The sequence below is a fragment of the Carassius auratus genome, unplaced genomic scaffold (genome assembly GCF_003368295.1).
Source record: "Carassius auratus strain Wakin unplaced genomic scaffold, ASM336829v1 scaf_tig00014308, whole genome shotgun sequence".
NCBI classification, from domain to species: Eukaryota; Metazoa; Chordata; class Actinopteri; order Cypriniformes; family Cyprinidae; genus Carassius; species Carassius auratus.
In genome coordinates this window covers 249,774-266,776 of record NW_020524488.1, presented here as the reverse complement: position 1 = coordinate 266,776, position 17,003 = coordinate 249,774, and the positions used below count along the sequence as shown (strand labels likewise).

General features: G+C 36.1%; 1 protein-coding gene across 1 annotated transcript in view; it reads right to left on the bottom strand.

The window, feature by feature from the left end:
- LOC113074313 (attractin-like protein 1) overlaps positions 1-17,003 on the bottom strand; it is an 85,725-nt gene that overhangs the window by 27,377 nt on the left and 41,345 nt on the right. Inside the window, exons 22-25 of the mRNA XM_026247112.1 lie at positions 14,677-14,771; positions 14,245-14,323; positions 12,490-12,647; positions 5,445-5,506 (exon numbers count right to left, since the gene is read on the bottom strand). Of these exons, the coding sequence (XP_026102897.1) occupies positions 5,445-5,506; positions 12,490-12,647; positions 14,245-14,323; positions 14,677-14,771 (394 nt within the window). The remainder of the gene's footprint in view (positions 1-5,444; positions 5,507-12,489; positions 12,648-14,244; positions 14,324-14,676; positions 14,772-17,003) is intronic.

Here is a 17,003-nt window from a genome sequence, read left to right as displayed (position 1 = left end):
GTCTGGAATGAGCTGTGAGAGAAAGAATTTAAAAGCCAACTGCTAAACAATGATAAAAAAAAGGTGTATCCTAAGTTAAACACTTGTTTGCGCTTATCCAACAAACAAACCACTCCAACGACTTGAAGGCTTTTTAAAATTATTATTCTCCACTTGTAGGAGCAGAAAAGATCTAGAGCAACAAATTGACAATTAAACTTTGTACTAAATTGTTATTTAAATAATGAGCAGCAATTAGGTTGATAAGCAGCCTTCTACCGAACCCATTTCAGGTGTCACTTTAGAAGTTTTAGGGCAAAATGCAGATGCTATTCTCATCTGCATAAACAACTCATCTTATTTTTCTGGTGCAGTCCACATGTTATGCAACATTGAAAAGATTTTAAATAACAGAATACAAAATATAAAAGTCAGATATTGCAATGGACAGCTACCAGAAAATGAACTAGGAGATACAATAAATGCAATGAAGATGAAAAACATTTCCCTTAGGCCAGGTGACTTCGCTTAGGTCTCATAAAGGACTACTGACATCAACAATACCATATGAGACAAAAATGTTACAGTCACCTCCCTGGTGAATTCATTTTCTGCCATTTGAGGAACCATTTTTAGGCTTCCTGGCATCCCTGACCATCTCATTACAGGGAGAGTAAGATCTTAAGGATGATCATATGGCATGACATCCCACTTTGAAATCAATATTTAGTCAAACTTGTTGTCAAATAACTCCGCATTACAGTTTGCTGACTCACTAAGCTCCATGTAAATGAGCAAATGTCTGGGAAACGAAATCATTTGAAGGACGTTTTAGGTTATTTCACAGACGCTGACATCAGGAGGCACATCTCTATCTCATCTGAATGAACCAATCTACATGAAGAATGGATAAAAAGAGACGGTTACGGCAAACCTGGGTGGGGAAGTACTCTTATCGAACCCTGAAGACTGAGCATGTGCTAGATATTAAATAAATGCAAAAGGATTGCAGCAATAGAACCAAATGCATTATCTTGCATTTAACAAAGGGACTGTTAAAAAGCCATTCACAGGGTGGAAATGCATTTCGCTATTGCTCACGTTAACCACTCTAATTTCAGGTTTCACACTGACAGATTCTTAATCAGTGATACATTTTTGCATATATATATATATATATAACTAGAAATATTATACTATAAGGAAAGTCATACATAAGGTTTGTAGTTTAGGCAGCATGTATGGAAGTTTTTGTCTATTTCCACTTTTAATTTGTTGTATTTCAGTGATGCAGTTCATAACTCAGGGGCAGATGTGAGGAGAGATATACCCTGTCATCCCATCTCTCTAGCTGTACTGGTAATGAAACAGAATCTGCCTGAGGCTAGTGTTGATTTCAGCCGTCACGAGGTTGGCTATCTCGCTCAGTGGAAATAAAGTGCAAACCACATAGGTGCAATCAGGAAAATGCTCATTGGAGGAAAACACTTAATTGACAGCAGTAGATCCTGCCTACACTGCCTCCCATACATCGATCCCTCTACATTTGTTTGTTTTTGGAATAGTAGTATTTTATGAAGGAAAGGTGCCTGTACACTATTGTTCATATTGAATTCAAAATAACTGTTTTCTATTTTAATATATTTTAAAATGTAATTTATTCCTGTGATGATAAAACTGAATTTTTCTGCAGCCATTACTGCAGATTTGAAGCTAATTTTTTTGGAAATGTATTACATTTTCAGGAACCTTGAAAACTGAATAGAAATAGATTGAAATATAAATACTTTGCAGCATTATTAAATTATATACTTTCACTTTTGATAGATAGATAGATAGATAGATAGATAGATAGATAGATAGATAGATAGATAGATAGATAGAATATAATAGGAAAATGTGTTTAAATGTCATTTTGTACACAAATACATATGAATTCCTGATATTTTGATATTTGAAAGTCTATAGGTTGACATAAATTCAGATATAAATGTAATAAAAAAAATAATAATAATAATAATTATCGATTTTCAAATATTGCACCTGTCAAACATAATCTATTTCGCCGTCAATACTTTTGACAGTGTCCTTTATCAGTAGGCGTAGGTGTAGGTGTGTAAAAAAAAAAGTATATATCGTTGTAATGAAGACATGAGCCTGGTCTGTCAACGGTCTCCCTCTACAGCAGCAGCGCGCCAGCGGATTGAGTTGGGGAGTTCATTCCACCAGGCGGGAACATTTAATTTAAAAGTCTGTAAAAGTGACTTTGTGCTTCTTTGGGATGGCACAATCAAGCGACGCTCACTTTCAGAACGCAAGCTTCTAGAGGGCACATAAATCTGAAGTAACAAATTTAGGTAAATAGGTGCAGAGCCAGTGGTAGTTTTGTAGGCAAACATCAATGCCTTGAATTTTATGCGAGCAGCTATTAACAGGGTAAAACAATTAACAGGGTAAAACAAGCAATCTGCTAACTACGCATCCACTGAAGTATTTTAAATCAACAGTATGCTTCTTCTCACCTATTGCTTCTAGACATTTAGTTAAGGTGCACTGAAAGCAGCACAATTTCCTGTATGATGCGTGCGTCCTTTCTTCGCTTATATTAGAATAAAAGATGTTGGTGAATGGATGCTTTTGAAGGTGCTTCTGAAGGTAGGTTTGAATTTAGCAGACTCAAAGTGAACTGCTAGAATGAAATGCCAAGCTTCTATTCCAAACATTTCCTAATTTGAAGTAATGGATTAAAGCCAGTTTGCTTGTGCTGCCAGTGTTTATGATTACACACACTAAGTCCAGCTTGAAGTTAACTATTTAAACTGATTGCCCAGGCAGTCAGAAACATGCAAGCTGGATAACATGACTGTTTGGAGCACAAGTTGACCCAGTGTCGGAGTGCATCAGCATTTGACAACAGCTTCCAGAGGGGCTGTCTAATCCAGAACAATGATCTAAATCCAGGACAAGCACCAGAGGGTGCAGTGGCTACACCAAGAGATTGACCATTCAGAAAGAGAAAGACACCTTTATAACCAAATCTAATAAGACATAATGGGAACAGGTGTGCATTTAAAGACAATTCAAGAAATAGTAGAGCAATGAACAAATCAGGATGACAGACCTACCTTGTGGCAATGACACCTCATAGAGATGAAAGGGCAGAGCAGTTAAACATGAAGCATTGCGTGTTAGCAAGTTGTTTGCAACACCAAAAGTTCATTTTCATTTGTGTTTTGTCTCATATTGTGCAGCCAAAACCAAAAGAAGATGTAATTGTTTACTCACTCTCAATTTGTTCCATTCCCATATTAATTTATTTCTGCTGTGCTACTCAAAAGGAGAAATTCTGGTTGCATTTTTTTTCCAGAGAAGTGCTGATTGTATGCAATTAAAATTTTAAGTTTCAAAAAAGACACAAAAGCACCAGTGGTTCATAGGACTTGTAAACTATATTCTGAGTTTTCTGAAGTCACATGACAGCTTTATATGAGAACCAAACTGAAATTGAAGTCGTAATTAATCTTTCTCTCCATAAGTTAAGAAAACATTTAAACCAGTTTTGAAATTGAATCAAAAAAGTATTCAAAATATCAGACTCTCAACAGATGCAAACACTCTAAATGAGGTCCATAAAACTTGACAAGATGAACAAATTTTCATCTACTTCATGAGACAAAACAACATTTAAACCAGTTTTTTTTAACTGGATCATAAAATGTATTGAAATTATTTGACTCAAGTATTTGTTGTATTTGTTTGTTCATTATTCCATAGTGTCAAAAAGACCTTCAGTGAACTTAAGTTTTACCCTGCTTAGGTATCACATTTCTTCAAGGTTTGGAATATACTGTACAAGTCATATGAACTATTTTTATGATACTTTATGATACTTGTGAGGCTTTTTTGAAACTGCTTCTTAAACTGTAAGAAGCAGCTGGCATATAGGAATTTGGAATCATTTGGAATGACATGAGGGTAAATAAATGATTTTCATGTCTAGGTGAGCTATGCCTTAAAAGAAAAACTACTGGATTTGTGGTTTTAAAAAAATTATTGCTTCACTAGATAAGACCATTATTCCATTTTTTTTTTAATTCTAGCCAATCTGAAACCATCCCCATCAAAACAGTTTATTGCATCAGATCATTTAGGACTTTGGACATATATGGTAGTGAAAAGGTAGGTCTCATTTCCTCTTGTCCTAAAGAGTTCTCTCAGAACTGACTCATTAATCCAAACGGAAAAGGAATGAGACATGAGACTGGCTGAACAGCTAAAAGATGTCGTCACAATCAACTTAGGGCTGTCAACGAATATTCTAAATTCGAATATGTATTCGAATAGTTTAAAAAAAACGAATTTCGAAGGTGAAAATTAATATTCGAATAAAAAAAAATGTGGAAAAAAAGGCCTGCGGTAGTAGAGGCGTGGTTGTCTGCTTTGCGAGTGGCGCTCTAGCGTGCCTGAGGGTTCAGGGACAGGTCACAGCCTCACAGAAGTCGCACTGTCTGGCACAGCATCACTGCTGAAAGTTGACGCGTCTTCATTGAAGATGCCAGCAAGTGCAGAGCCCAACTCGACCGCAGCAGAGAAAATGAGGTAATATTGTTGATCTGTGAGATAAAGTTGTATGCAAGCTATTTAAGATACAGTTAGCATACCATTCGACTACTAGCAACATGAGGTCACATCTCAAAAATGTGCACCCAAATGAGCATGGCATAATGTGTGGAACTCCAGCTAAACAGTCACGTCTTGACACTTAACGTTACTTTGCATCGCCCGCTGCAAGCTCTTTGTCTGCAACAAGACAAGAGGCCATAACGGATAAAATAATTTCGTTCATTTGTAAGGACATGAGACCGATCAGCATCGCGGATGGGGCAGGCTTCGGGGAGTTCTGTCAACAATGGAAGCAAGGTTTGATTATTTTTCGTTTCATGTCAACGAAAAGTTCCATGTTTACCACAGCACAGCTCGCTTGGAGCATTCAATGTCAGTTCTATATGCTGTAAAACTTCAATTAATATTAATAATATTTGTTTCAATCACTGAATGAAGCCTGCTACATTTGGGACAACAGTCGCGACCTTAAATTGCTTGCAAAAAAATGTGTTTGTTCATTTAAACCATTACGCGCAGAGAACGTGAGGGTGAGAGAGCGTGAGGTCTGCAGTCTTGGCCATTAGTTGATTTCCTTGTTTTTGTGTAGGTAATACGTTGTCATATATGTTTAAACTTAAATAGACTATCTATACAAGTAGTTATGTCTCTTTGTATTATTTTGGCCTGTTATTGACGTAATGCGCGTCATTTACAACATGCGCAACCAGATGTTCGAATAGTTTGAATATTCTTGTTTTTTTTAGAGGGAATATTCGAACGTCATTTTTGAGCAAATTTGACAGCCCTACTTCACACCTCTGAAAAATGGTGGAGAGAACAAAGGCGGCACAAGCACTCACCTGAAAAACGTCACAAAGAACTGCACCAGGTCCATAATGCTGTTGTGCTGAGAGAAGGCAATCTGTGAGGGGACAAAAGCAAAAGTGAGATAAATGATGGGGTGACAGGTTACCAAAGAACAGCTCTTTACAGGAAAAGATGATGAAGACCTTTGCTTGTGGCTAGGGTCCTTCACAAGAGATAATGTCAACAATTTTTTTTTGCTTGAGGGGCCATCACATTCGTAATTTTTTTCTTTTTCCTCATCCCCTCTAATTGTTAAATGGAGGCAATAATGGCTGTTCATGGTTACCTGAGCTGACATCCTTCAGGCATTACACACATGCCAAATGTCTGCCTTCTGGGATTGCGGTTTACTTAAATGGACAGGTTTAGCTCAACATGGTTAGGAAGAGACGAAATGACACTTTTGGATAAAAGTCTGTAATTGAAAATTCAAATTGGCTGCATTTTTGCACACAGGGATTAAAAGGATATTTCACCCAAAAATTATGTCATCATTTATTCATCTTCCTGTGTTCCGCAACACAAAGTCATACAAGTTGGGAACAGCCTAAGGGGAGTAAATGATGATAAAAGTTTAATTGTTTTGAGTGAACTACTGTCCCTTTTTGGGCAGTTTTAAGATGACCAGTGATCTGGATTAGATTTGCATTCCCTAATGGACAGAGTGAAGGCCACAATGTAGTTACAGCAAAGTTCTTTTTCGTTCTTCGCTTAGCGGTGAAAAGAAGACACTTAGTTTGAATGAGACATCATGGGTTTGCCAGTGAATTCTGCAGGGCCATTAACTAAGCATCAACACACTTCTGAAAAGTTGTTCATGTTATCACGGTGTCAAGAAAGTGTGTTCCCCCAGCATCCCATAAGGCAAGGAAAATAACTACTTGGATAAATACCCAGCAAAAATAAACGGATTAATGGTCTTAATGTACGAATATGTAAGTCACCCTGACTCAGCAAATGAATAGTGCAACAACAGCAGAGCAGGGCAGGTCCTTTGGAAAGCCCATTCATTTCATTAAGCTGTTGTCACTGGAACATGGCTGGGGCTAAAGACAGAGCTGGAGAAAGCTTTAACACTCAATTAGGGCCGAACCATTTGTGTCCCCGAAGACAAGCAAGCAAGATGCTGCGATTGAAAAGAGCAGTTGTGCAGCCCACACATGTGCCCTGTTAAGTCACTGCTCCCAGTGAGACCATACCTTGTTGTGCCACAAATAATGCTTTAAAGCACCACATGGACAAGGCGTTAACTCTACTAAATAAGGTCATTCAGACATTATAAATCACATGCAAACATATAGTACATATTTGTTGCATTAACAAAACTCATTAACAATTCAGTAACTATTTTTAAATCTATGAGTGTGTTATAATGGCACTTGACAAACAGGTCTGTATAGTGACAAAAACAGGATATTTTTAGCTTTTAGCTTGTTGATCTATACCATCAATATGTTCTTGACTCTCCAGCACATTCATTATGCTGCAACCATTTCTAACTTTTAGAAAACTTCATATCAATCTATTCCACCCTACATCAGCTTAGTCAAATATGAGCTTTAATACAATACATTATCATTATTATGCACATTATAAAGACAAAAAAAAAAAATCAACCAATAACTTGAATGTGAATATAAATGAGTAAATCCTCCAGCTGAAAGAATATATAATTGTATAAATTGGTAGGAATTGTTCACATGCCATGGAATGAATAACCACTAACAAAGCATCTGAGATCTGGAGAGAGGAAACTACAGTGGGACCATCAAGCAGCTCTGTGTTCTACCTTCATTAAGAAATGTGTGTCCAAACCTAAAGTCATGTACTATGATGATGGTGATAATATGTATTTTTATTTATACCCCAAAAAGTAATAAATAATGATGATTATACTACATAATAAAGTTTTAATATATCTCAAATTATATTAAAATAAAATATATGTATTTTAATATATGTAATAATCATCATCATAAAAATATATACGCAAACTTTAGAATTTGTGTAGTATACAAATTGTATATAAATTGTTTTATATGAAAAATATTTATATTTTCATGTACATGTAAGAATAGATATAATAATCAGCATCGCCACAGTAATTATTATTATTACTTTTTGGATAATGAATTGAAAAGCAGTGTGAACAGAGTAGCATAGACTGTGAACGGTGGTTTGTAAGCGGTTGCAGACAACCTTAGTTCAAATTTTGTTCAGACCTTAGCATTTGCATCTGTGAACCATAACAAAGTTCATTAAAATTTACACAACAGCACTACAACAAATCCATTCGAATAAATTATTTTTGGTTCGAAAGGCTTCATTTATGGTGAATTTAACTGTGTTCACAGAACTGTTTTATTTATGGATTGTAACATTAAAGTAAAAAGCTTCCACATACATGCCTGAAATGGATTATTTATCTTGTTCATAGTGGCTGACCTCACACCGACCCATGAGACAGCGAGACAGCAGTAATGCTTTGTCATATTGGGTTTCCTGCACAACGAGAGCACTTCAATTCTCCATATCTAATATCTGATGCTTTTAGAAGGGGTCGGGGGCTCCATATGTGCATAGTTTCACAGTCCCAATTTCCTCAGTAAGCTAATAAATGCTGATCACACTTTCTGGTCATAAACATCAGAGGAGCGCAAGCTCACTGTCACGGGGTCCATTGGATTTAATGATGCATCACCATGGTAAATAACTGACTCTGCTTTTGGGAAATCTAGTAGAAAACTATTAGTGCTTGAACACAGCTCAACTGAGATGAAGGTCTGCAACACCAACGTAAATAAATGAACCTTTCAGAAGAACCCATATTATACTTGATAGAGGAACAGATGAATGAATGCAGATCAATATTAGGTGTATTCTCGCTGTTGGAGTTAGCCCCAAAAACAAATGGCGTGCTGTTTCTGAGTGTCTCGGTGCACAGCTGGTGAACGTTAATGAACGAAAGAAAGGTTGAGAGGATTTGTGGTAGTTATCTTTATAAACCATATGGATAACGACCAGATGAAATCGTTCTTTATTGTGGTACATTCTTTAATAAATAGCTTCACTAACTTGCTTCACTAACTTGTGTTTATCATATTTTGTGTAATATATTTTATTACCAATATAGATGGTTATTTTTTCCTTCAGAGACTGGTCTTTTAGGGAAAGACATCAGGGGACGGGGGAGCAAACATTTCCCAGTGTGCACCAACATAAGCATATAGACTAATATGCCTGCATCTATCTATCTGTAAATTACATAATGTTCTTTTTATTCAATGTACAAGTAATATTCTGTGGTGGGACAATCAGCTGTACTTTTTTGTAAAATAGGGAGTGTCTGTAATAACAGGGTGATAAAAGATCCTTTGATAAAAGATAATCCAAATCACTATTCAGTCAGAATAGTTTTCGCTATTATTACTAGCTGACTGTTCATTGGTATTAAACCTATAATGCATATATCACTCTGTCTCACAGGCAGCCTTGTGGCTCTCTGAACACTGTATGGTTAATCTTATACCAACCTGCAGGTGGACACTGAAATCAGCTAAACCTGTAATAAGGACTGTAAAAGGGTGGACTAATGAAGCAGAGCGCTGATTGGCGTGTTTTTAAAGCTGACTTACTCGCAGAGACTACAGCATCATACATCGGTTTCTCTGAGGATATGTGCATTCCTACCAGGACTTACATAACATACAACAACAACAACGACAAACCATGATCAGGCCAAACAGGATGCTTACAGGAGTGGGGACAGAATCTTGTACAAGGCCAGGAGCACACTGACAAAGGAGATCGGAGTGGGTAAGAGGAGCTACTCTAAAAAACTGGAAAAACAGTTTTCAGCAAACAATCATGATTCAGTTTGGAAAGGCCTGAGAGACATCACAAACTACAAAACACTATCGCCCAGCACTGTGGCACAACAACAACTTGCTGAAGACCTAAATGAGTTTTACTGCAGATTTTGAAACTCCCAGTCTCACACCTTACATCCACTTTGACCTGACAGAAAAGCACCAGGCCCAGACGGTGTTTCACCAGCCTGTATGAAAACCTGTGATCTTTTTACAGATCCTCTATAGCTGTGCGAAGACCCTTCCTGCTTCAAACGCTCCACCATCATCACCATTCCAAAGAAACCCAAAATCACAGGACTTAATGATTAAAGACCTGTTTCCCTAACATCTGTGGTCATGAAGTAACCAGACATCACTAGACCCTTACTGGACCCCTGTAGTTTGTTTATCGAGCAAACAGGTCTGTGGATGATGTAGTCAACATTGGACTGCATTATATCCTACAGCATCTGGACAAACCAGGGACTAATGTGAGGATCCTGCTTGTGGACTTCAGATCAGCTTTCTATACAATCATCCCAGCACTCCTCCAGACCAAATTAAACCAGCTCTCTGTTCTAGCTCTATCTGTCAATGGATCACCAGCTTTCTGACAGATAGGCAACAGCGAGTGAGACTGGGGAAATGTTATGTCAAACAGCTGCACCATCAGCACTGGCGCCCCCCAGGGGTATGTGCTCTCCCCACTGCTCTTCTCCCTCTACACTAGGGATGCGCAACTTCGGTTTAGCTCCAACCCTAATCAATAACAGCTCCAACCCTTCAGTCACCAGAACAAATTCCTTGTAAGAGCAAACATACTTGGCTATAAAGTTCCTTCTATTTTTTTTTCTGATACTGTAAATGTATACATATGTAGAAATATTGGTTGCTTGCACAACGGTAATAAAACAAGTTTATGTACTAAAATTACTCAAATGATAACTGTAAAATCAAGCTGAATCAAAACAAAAAATAGTAAAACTGAAAAACATAAACAAAAAAAGAAAATAATAAAATAAAGATACGCCAATTCAAAATACTATATACTAAAATAATATTAAAATAAACTATAATAAAAAAAGAGAAAAAAAAATACTTCTACATCACTTCTTTAGAATCTAAGAACAGCAAAATGAAAGGTAATGGTTAAGTTACATATGTTCTGTGACGGTGTCCAAGTCTAACAAGTCTAAGCGATGACATTTCACACTGGATTATCATGTTGTTGAAACCCGAGTCACAGCTGAGGTGCGAGTTCATAGTGCCAGATCACATCTATGTCTGGTCCACAAAGCTGAGGATCTAAATGTCCCACTGCACAATCTTGATTAGAGCCGGGCACACAACCATATAATGCAGTGCTGATGTCATGGAGCCTTGGGCGGCACGCTCAGAGCAGTGTTCAAAAAACAGAGAAAGGGAGGGGACTGTCAGGGTGGATAAGGCTCTATTGCAGCACATTTCCTAACGCTTCCAGCACACGCATAAACAGGGTTGGGGAGTAACGGAATACATGTAACGGCGTTCCGTAATCAGGATACAAAAATCCAGTAACTGTAATCCGTTACAGTTACGTCAAAAAATTTAGTAATTAGATTATAGTTACATTTTGAAAAAAGGGGGAATACTTTCAGTATTACAATCATCCTGAATTTCATTTAAAACTAAATAAATCAGTATTTTGGCATAATAACACTACATTAAGCGCAGCTTGATTAATGACTCACACGAGTCACGTGTGCCACCCGCTGGTGCATGCGCAAATAACAGCTGTCTACAATCTCCTTAGACGCAGATTGAATCACTGCTGCAAAAACGCGTTCTTTTCATGGAAATTCCGCTGCTATTTTGTTTAAAAAGAAGAAAATGCAAACAACGTTGTACAGCGCAAACTGTGCCTTCCAGCAACGAAAACACTTTCTTCATCGAAGGATTCGACATCCAACCTAAAGAAGCATTTGCACTTTTAAGAATTAGTTTTATATTTGCAAAGAGAAAAAAATTTATATTTGTATTCTCTATTTTCCTGTTGAAGAAACATTTTCCATAGTCAAAAAATTGTGTTCTTATTATATTTGCTTGGGAAAAAAATGTATTTGTATTCTCTATTTTCCTGTTGAAGAAACATTTCCCTAAAATTCTTTATTATATTTTCTTCAAAATAAAACAAAATAATCTGTAATACCAATACCATGCACTAGATGTCTGTATATTCCTTTACATATATATTAATTCAGGGCTGTGAAATTCTTAATTAATAAATGTTGTTGTTTTAAAAAAATAATATTTGACCTTGAAGTAATCCAAAAGTAATCAGTTACATTACTTTCATATTGTGGTACTTGGATTAAGTTACTGAATACTTTTTTTATGAAGTAATTAGTAACTGTAACGGAATACATTTTTAAAGTAACCCTCCCAAGCCTGCGCATAAACCTCAATTATAAATGGTCTCAAACTGCTACAGTGATTCTGGTCATTCATGCCACACTATCATTCAAAAGTTTGGGGATGATACGTTTTTTTTATGCTTTTGAAAAAAGTATCTTATGCTTTTGAGCAAATATTTTAGTAATACCGTGAAATATTATTACAATTTAAAATAACAGATATATATTTAAAAATATTGTAAAATGTAATCCATTCCTGTGAAGGCAATGCTGAATTTTCAGAAGCCATAACTCCACTAGTCAGCATCACATGAACATGAATTAAATGGACGCAGATATAGAGAAGATATTTTTCTTCCATCTAAAATTAAACTACCTGAGCAATCACATGTATATCTTTTCTTCTGTTTGATTGCAGGCAGTAAAGACTACAAACATCGTAATGTACCCCACTGGATATTCAACATAAACGTTTTTCCATGACAGATAGCATGGGTCTGCACATTACTCCGTCATCTAGGCATTTGGTAACGCAACACATTGCCACTTAAGAGCTGATTCAATTTTATGGACCATAAGATGCAAATCTATCCCAGCACATAACTGAATAATTGATCTCCATATCAAGGAGCATTGGATCTTTTCAAAAACATTTTTTTTGTGGATTTCACAATGGAGATGGAAGTTTCCTGCTTTACCCAAAACTAAAAAACAGCTTAACATACTGAAACATGTGAACAATGGCTCCTAAAGTGTATTCAGTAGAAGCCAAACAAGTCAAAACGTGTCCTCACCTGTATTTTGATTGGCCATGAAAAGTTGCTGATGTATACATAGAAAGTGATGTTAGGATTGCTGTGAAAACTGAATTTCTCACAAGAGAAACTGTCTCTGTACTCCTTGATGTTAGTTTTGGACATGATGGGGATCTCTTCCCCAGAGATGGTCCCAGCTGTAATGAGAAAAGAATGAGATTAATTCATATAGGAGGCAATCAAAAATGGAATCTGATGCACTTCATAACTTCCCTTAATTAAGGAATTGACCATAGAGGGTCACAGAGTGACCTCTACATATTGGTTTCTAAATATTTATTCAAAACAGGAGCAAGACATCAAATCTTTTCTATATTTATTGTTCGGTCTGAAAAATTATGCATGCTTAAAATGTACTGTGACCGCCACTTAATGCTTTCTGAGCTATTAAATAAGGGCGATTGAGAGCAATCCAAATGCAATGAATTACAATAGTAATCAACAAGGCTGACCGCATACACTGGTTTAGCCATTTGTTGATGTTTTTTATTCATGGAGAAAATGAGTTTTAAATCAACCTCTCAGTGTGACAATTTCATTATCTATTTTAAACATGGTATAAAACCATAATTTAACACAAAAAGACTTGGAGGAGCTAAAAAGAAAAGCGGCCTTTGTCCTATTTTATCAGGTCTTTTTAAACTTTTCTGAAGTCCACGACTGTAACACTTAAGTCCCACCAATCGTCATTCCAAACCAGCACTATGAAACAAAGCCCTCAAAATGACAACCCAAATGCCACCATGTGGCAATGTTTATCTTAATTGAAATCGTTCAGTGCTCCTGAAGACGCCACAGCCCTAGAATTCAGAGCCACACGCTAGACTATTGTTAGAAGCCCTTCTCTGGGGAGAGTGTCTTTAAACAGAAAGACACCACTCCAAATATTAATTGAGGGGAGCCGGGAGGTCGAGAAGGAGAGGAATGAACCAGTTAAAGAGGAGCGTGAATGTCAAAGTCTCATAAAAAAAAAAAAATTGGCTGGTGACTATTTGGACGAAAAGGTGATTTAACAAATAAACAATAGAGAATAATGGCCATGTCCTTGAGTGTCTGTCTATTGTAAAATACCCAACACACTTAGGAACAAACTGCGGTCAAACAAGGAAAGCATTAGCATCTGTGTGTCAGACACATTATGGCATTATGCTAACACAGAATGCATCACTACGGTCAACTAGGATCACCTAACTGGTTAGCAATGTTGACTTGTTTACATAAACATTCAAAACGTTACGTATGGTAAGATTTTTTTTGGTCTATTTTAATTTATAATACGGTATAATTGTACGTAAAATATGGTAAAAATGTGAAACATTATTAAAATTATATTTTTATATATGTTACAGTATATTAGAGTGTCTGTCTGTCTGTCTGTTCCCCTTTTGGGGTTTGAACTGATGGTTAAACAAAGGACATTATTAACTGCCTTTACATTTATTTTTAAAGATGAAGCTTGCGATCATGGAAAGGGGCATTACATTTCAATTTTTTTGAGCATGTTTTTGAAATGCTATGATAAGTAAAAAATAGTTAAGTTCTTTTAAATAAATATTTCTTGAGACACTGCATCTTCATACTGTCAACCTGTTTTTGAATGCATGAATGTAAAAACGAAGATCTGCTCAACAAACATGTTAGTTCACGACTACAAAAGCAATAACTGTTATTATACAACAAAACAAAGGCAAATAATTGACTAAAGAGTAATCTTCAGGAAAGAGAAATCGGTACCTGTTGACCCCACTGACCAAGTGATGTTCAGATTGAAATTGTTTGATGCATTGATTGACATGTCCAAGTTCTTGCTGGTCTACAAAATGGAAAGATAAAACAAAGCTGATGTCTGCAAAATAATATTTTCGGTATCACTTCCATACGGCAATGTAGGTGTAAAGTTAAAGTTACTTCAACACAAAATACATTGGAAAATTGAAAAACAAGTAAATCTCTCTCTTTTTGGGGGGGGGGGTCTCACTTAGGAAAGTCACAATAAATGTTTTGAAAGACAAGATGAGGGGGATTAATGTTTCATTTGAGAGTGAACTATGCCTTTTATGAAATGTATGTTGTCTAATTGGTGAACAGAAGACTTCTCTGTGATCATCACAAGGTGGTCAAACCATTCAGCTGCTTCTGCTCTCAGAAGGGAAGACTGTGGCTGACCTGTTCAGGAGTGGCCATGAAGTTAATGGCAGTGTAGTGCTGGTCATCTTCTTGAAGCAGACTGAAGGTGAACTGGTAATCAATCAGCAAGTTATCTGTTCAGATCAAAACCCTATTGTTAATCATCACATTTTCCACGATCAAGAACCACACTTTGCAATTCTCTGTCATATTAATCGTTGAATGTTTCAATTTAAAGAACATCACGAAAAAGTGGTACACATTCCCTCCTACATTAAGAGGGCTACATTGAAGAGCTACATGAATCATCAGTCACTTTAATTGCACTAAATGAATACCTCCTTTCTGAGTGTGTCAATGCTTTAATAGGCATGCACTCTGATTAAGCTCAATTGTTTTTAAGATGACAACAAGTGTTTGAAATCTACGCTTATAAGTTACATAAACGTGTATAAAAATATAATGTGTTATATTTAACTAGAACTAAATGTTGAAAAGTTTAAGTCTGAACAATAAATTCTAAATTTTCTAAGGAAGATCCTAAGGTGCATTAAGTCGATCCTTTTTCAAGGTATTAGCATCTGTTTAAAGAATCATTTCAAAGACAAAAAAAAAGAAAAGTCTTGATTGTTTTCTTAACTCCTGGGCTGTTAAATGACTGAATGCTGCCACAGGCATCTCCCAGAGAACAGCTGTTTGCGTGAAACACAATATGGCATTGTAAACATCTATTTCACTCCCCATCAACTCAAAAGATGTCTTTATAAGCTTTGAATCAATTCATATGTGACATGGAAGCAACATAGATTCACTCATTTCCTATATTTTTGCTTGAAAGATCATGTAACCTTCTGACACTGAATAGTGTTGATCTGCAAATCAACTACTATGAGCATCAGTCTTTTCTTTGCTTTAAATCATCCTTCCAGAAGGAACGGTGTCACTTTTAAAATTAGTTTGAGATGCAACTATCTATAGGTGACAAAACTTGAACCATCCCACAGCTTGCTCTTAAACCATTATGATGATTTATGCTGGATTTGTTTTCAACGATGAAACCGAAAAGTGAATGTCAGTGAGTTTCATGAGTCAGACAGCTGTTCTGAGAGGGATGTCAGCCATAAAGTTTTAAGTTATTAAATGAGAATATAAAAAACTTGGAATATAACATTTTAGGCCAAGAGATAAGCTTGTCATCCCGCATGCATCAAAAACATTGTTTTGTGTTTTCTGTCATGTTCTCAACTAATGTGTAAGATGTTAAACAACTAAACATAAGACTATCTGCACAAATTTTGTGACCATTTTCCTGACTGACTGTTGCTACAATCTGGAATTCATTCTCTCAAACACACATCTAAAGGGATAGTCTCAGAAAAATGAAATTTCTGTAATCATTTACTCACCCTCATGTTGTTCCAAACCTGTATAACTGACTTTCTTCTGTAGAAATTAAATGAAGATAATTTAAAGAATGTTGGTAACCAAACAGTTTTGGTTAACATTGATTATCTTCTCAAAATATCTTCTTTTATATTCAACAGAAAAATTAAATTCATAAAGGTTTGAAAATGACATAAGAGTAGCAAAATGATGACAGCAGTTTAATTTTCTTATCCTTACCAAAGTTGCATTTATTTGATCAAAAATACAGTAAAACCACAAATATTGTGGTTTAGGCAATGCTAAAGAAACACGTCTTATATTAAAACTTTATATATTAAAAACCATTGTGCTTCATAATAGTTCTATGGAAATAGTGATGATTTTTTTCAGGATTCTTTTATGAACATTAAGAATATTTGACTGTCACTTTGATCAATTTATTTCATCTTTGCTGAATAATATTATTTTATTTTTTTTTATATTTTTTTTTACTTGAAATGTCTATAAATGATAACAAACAAAGTGCAAAAATGGCTTGTGGTCGCATCTTGCAGCAACAAGAACAAATTTGATGTCTTGTGCATTGAATCTGTGAAGTGTCCTAGAGTAGACAAATGAATTTGAATCTACTGAATCAACTAAGGTAGAATACTGTAATGATAAAATGGGATCATTCAATTTCCATTTCAACAGTACAACGCAACCGAAACTAAAGCAAAGAACTCCATTCAGCTCATTAAAGACACTCCCCACTGCAGTTACACTGGGAATACATGGAGGGTTGAGTGTAAACCAATCTGAGAAAATTTAGCATGACCAAGAAGTCTTACTGGGTCAGAAGTCTATTTTAAAAGGATCAATCGTTGATGGTGAGTCAAGTAACACTGGCAGAACACACTGAGCACCCCTTGCTACTTGCTAGTGCTGTCTCCGGAAATGCACAAGTCAAACCTTGCCTACCAAACTTCTGCTCTTGTGTC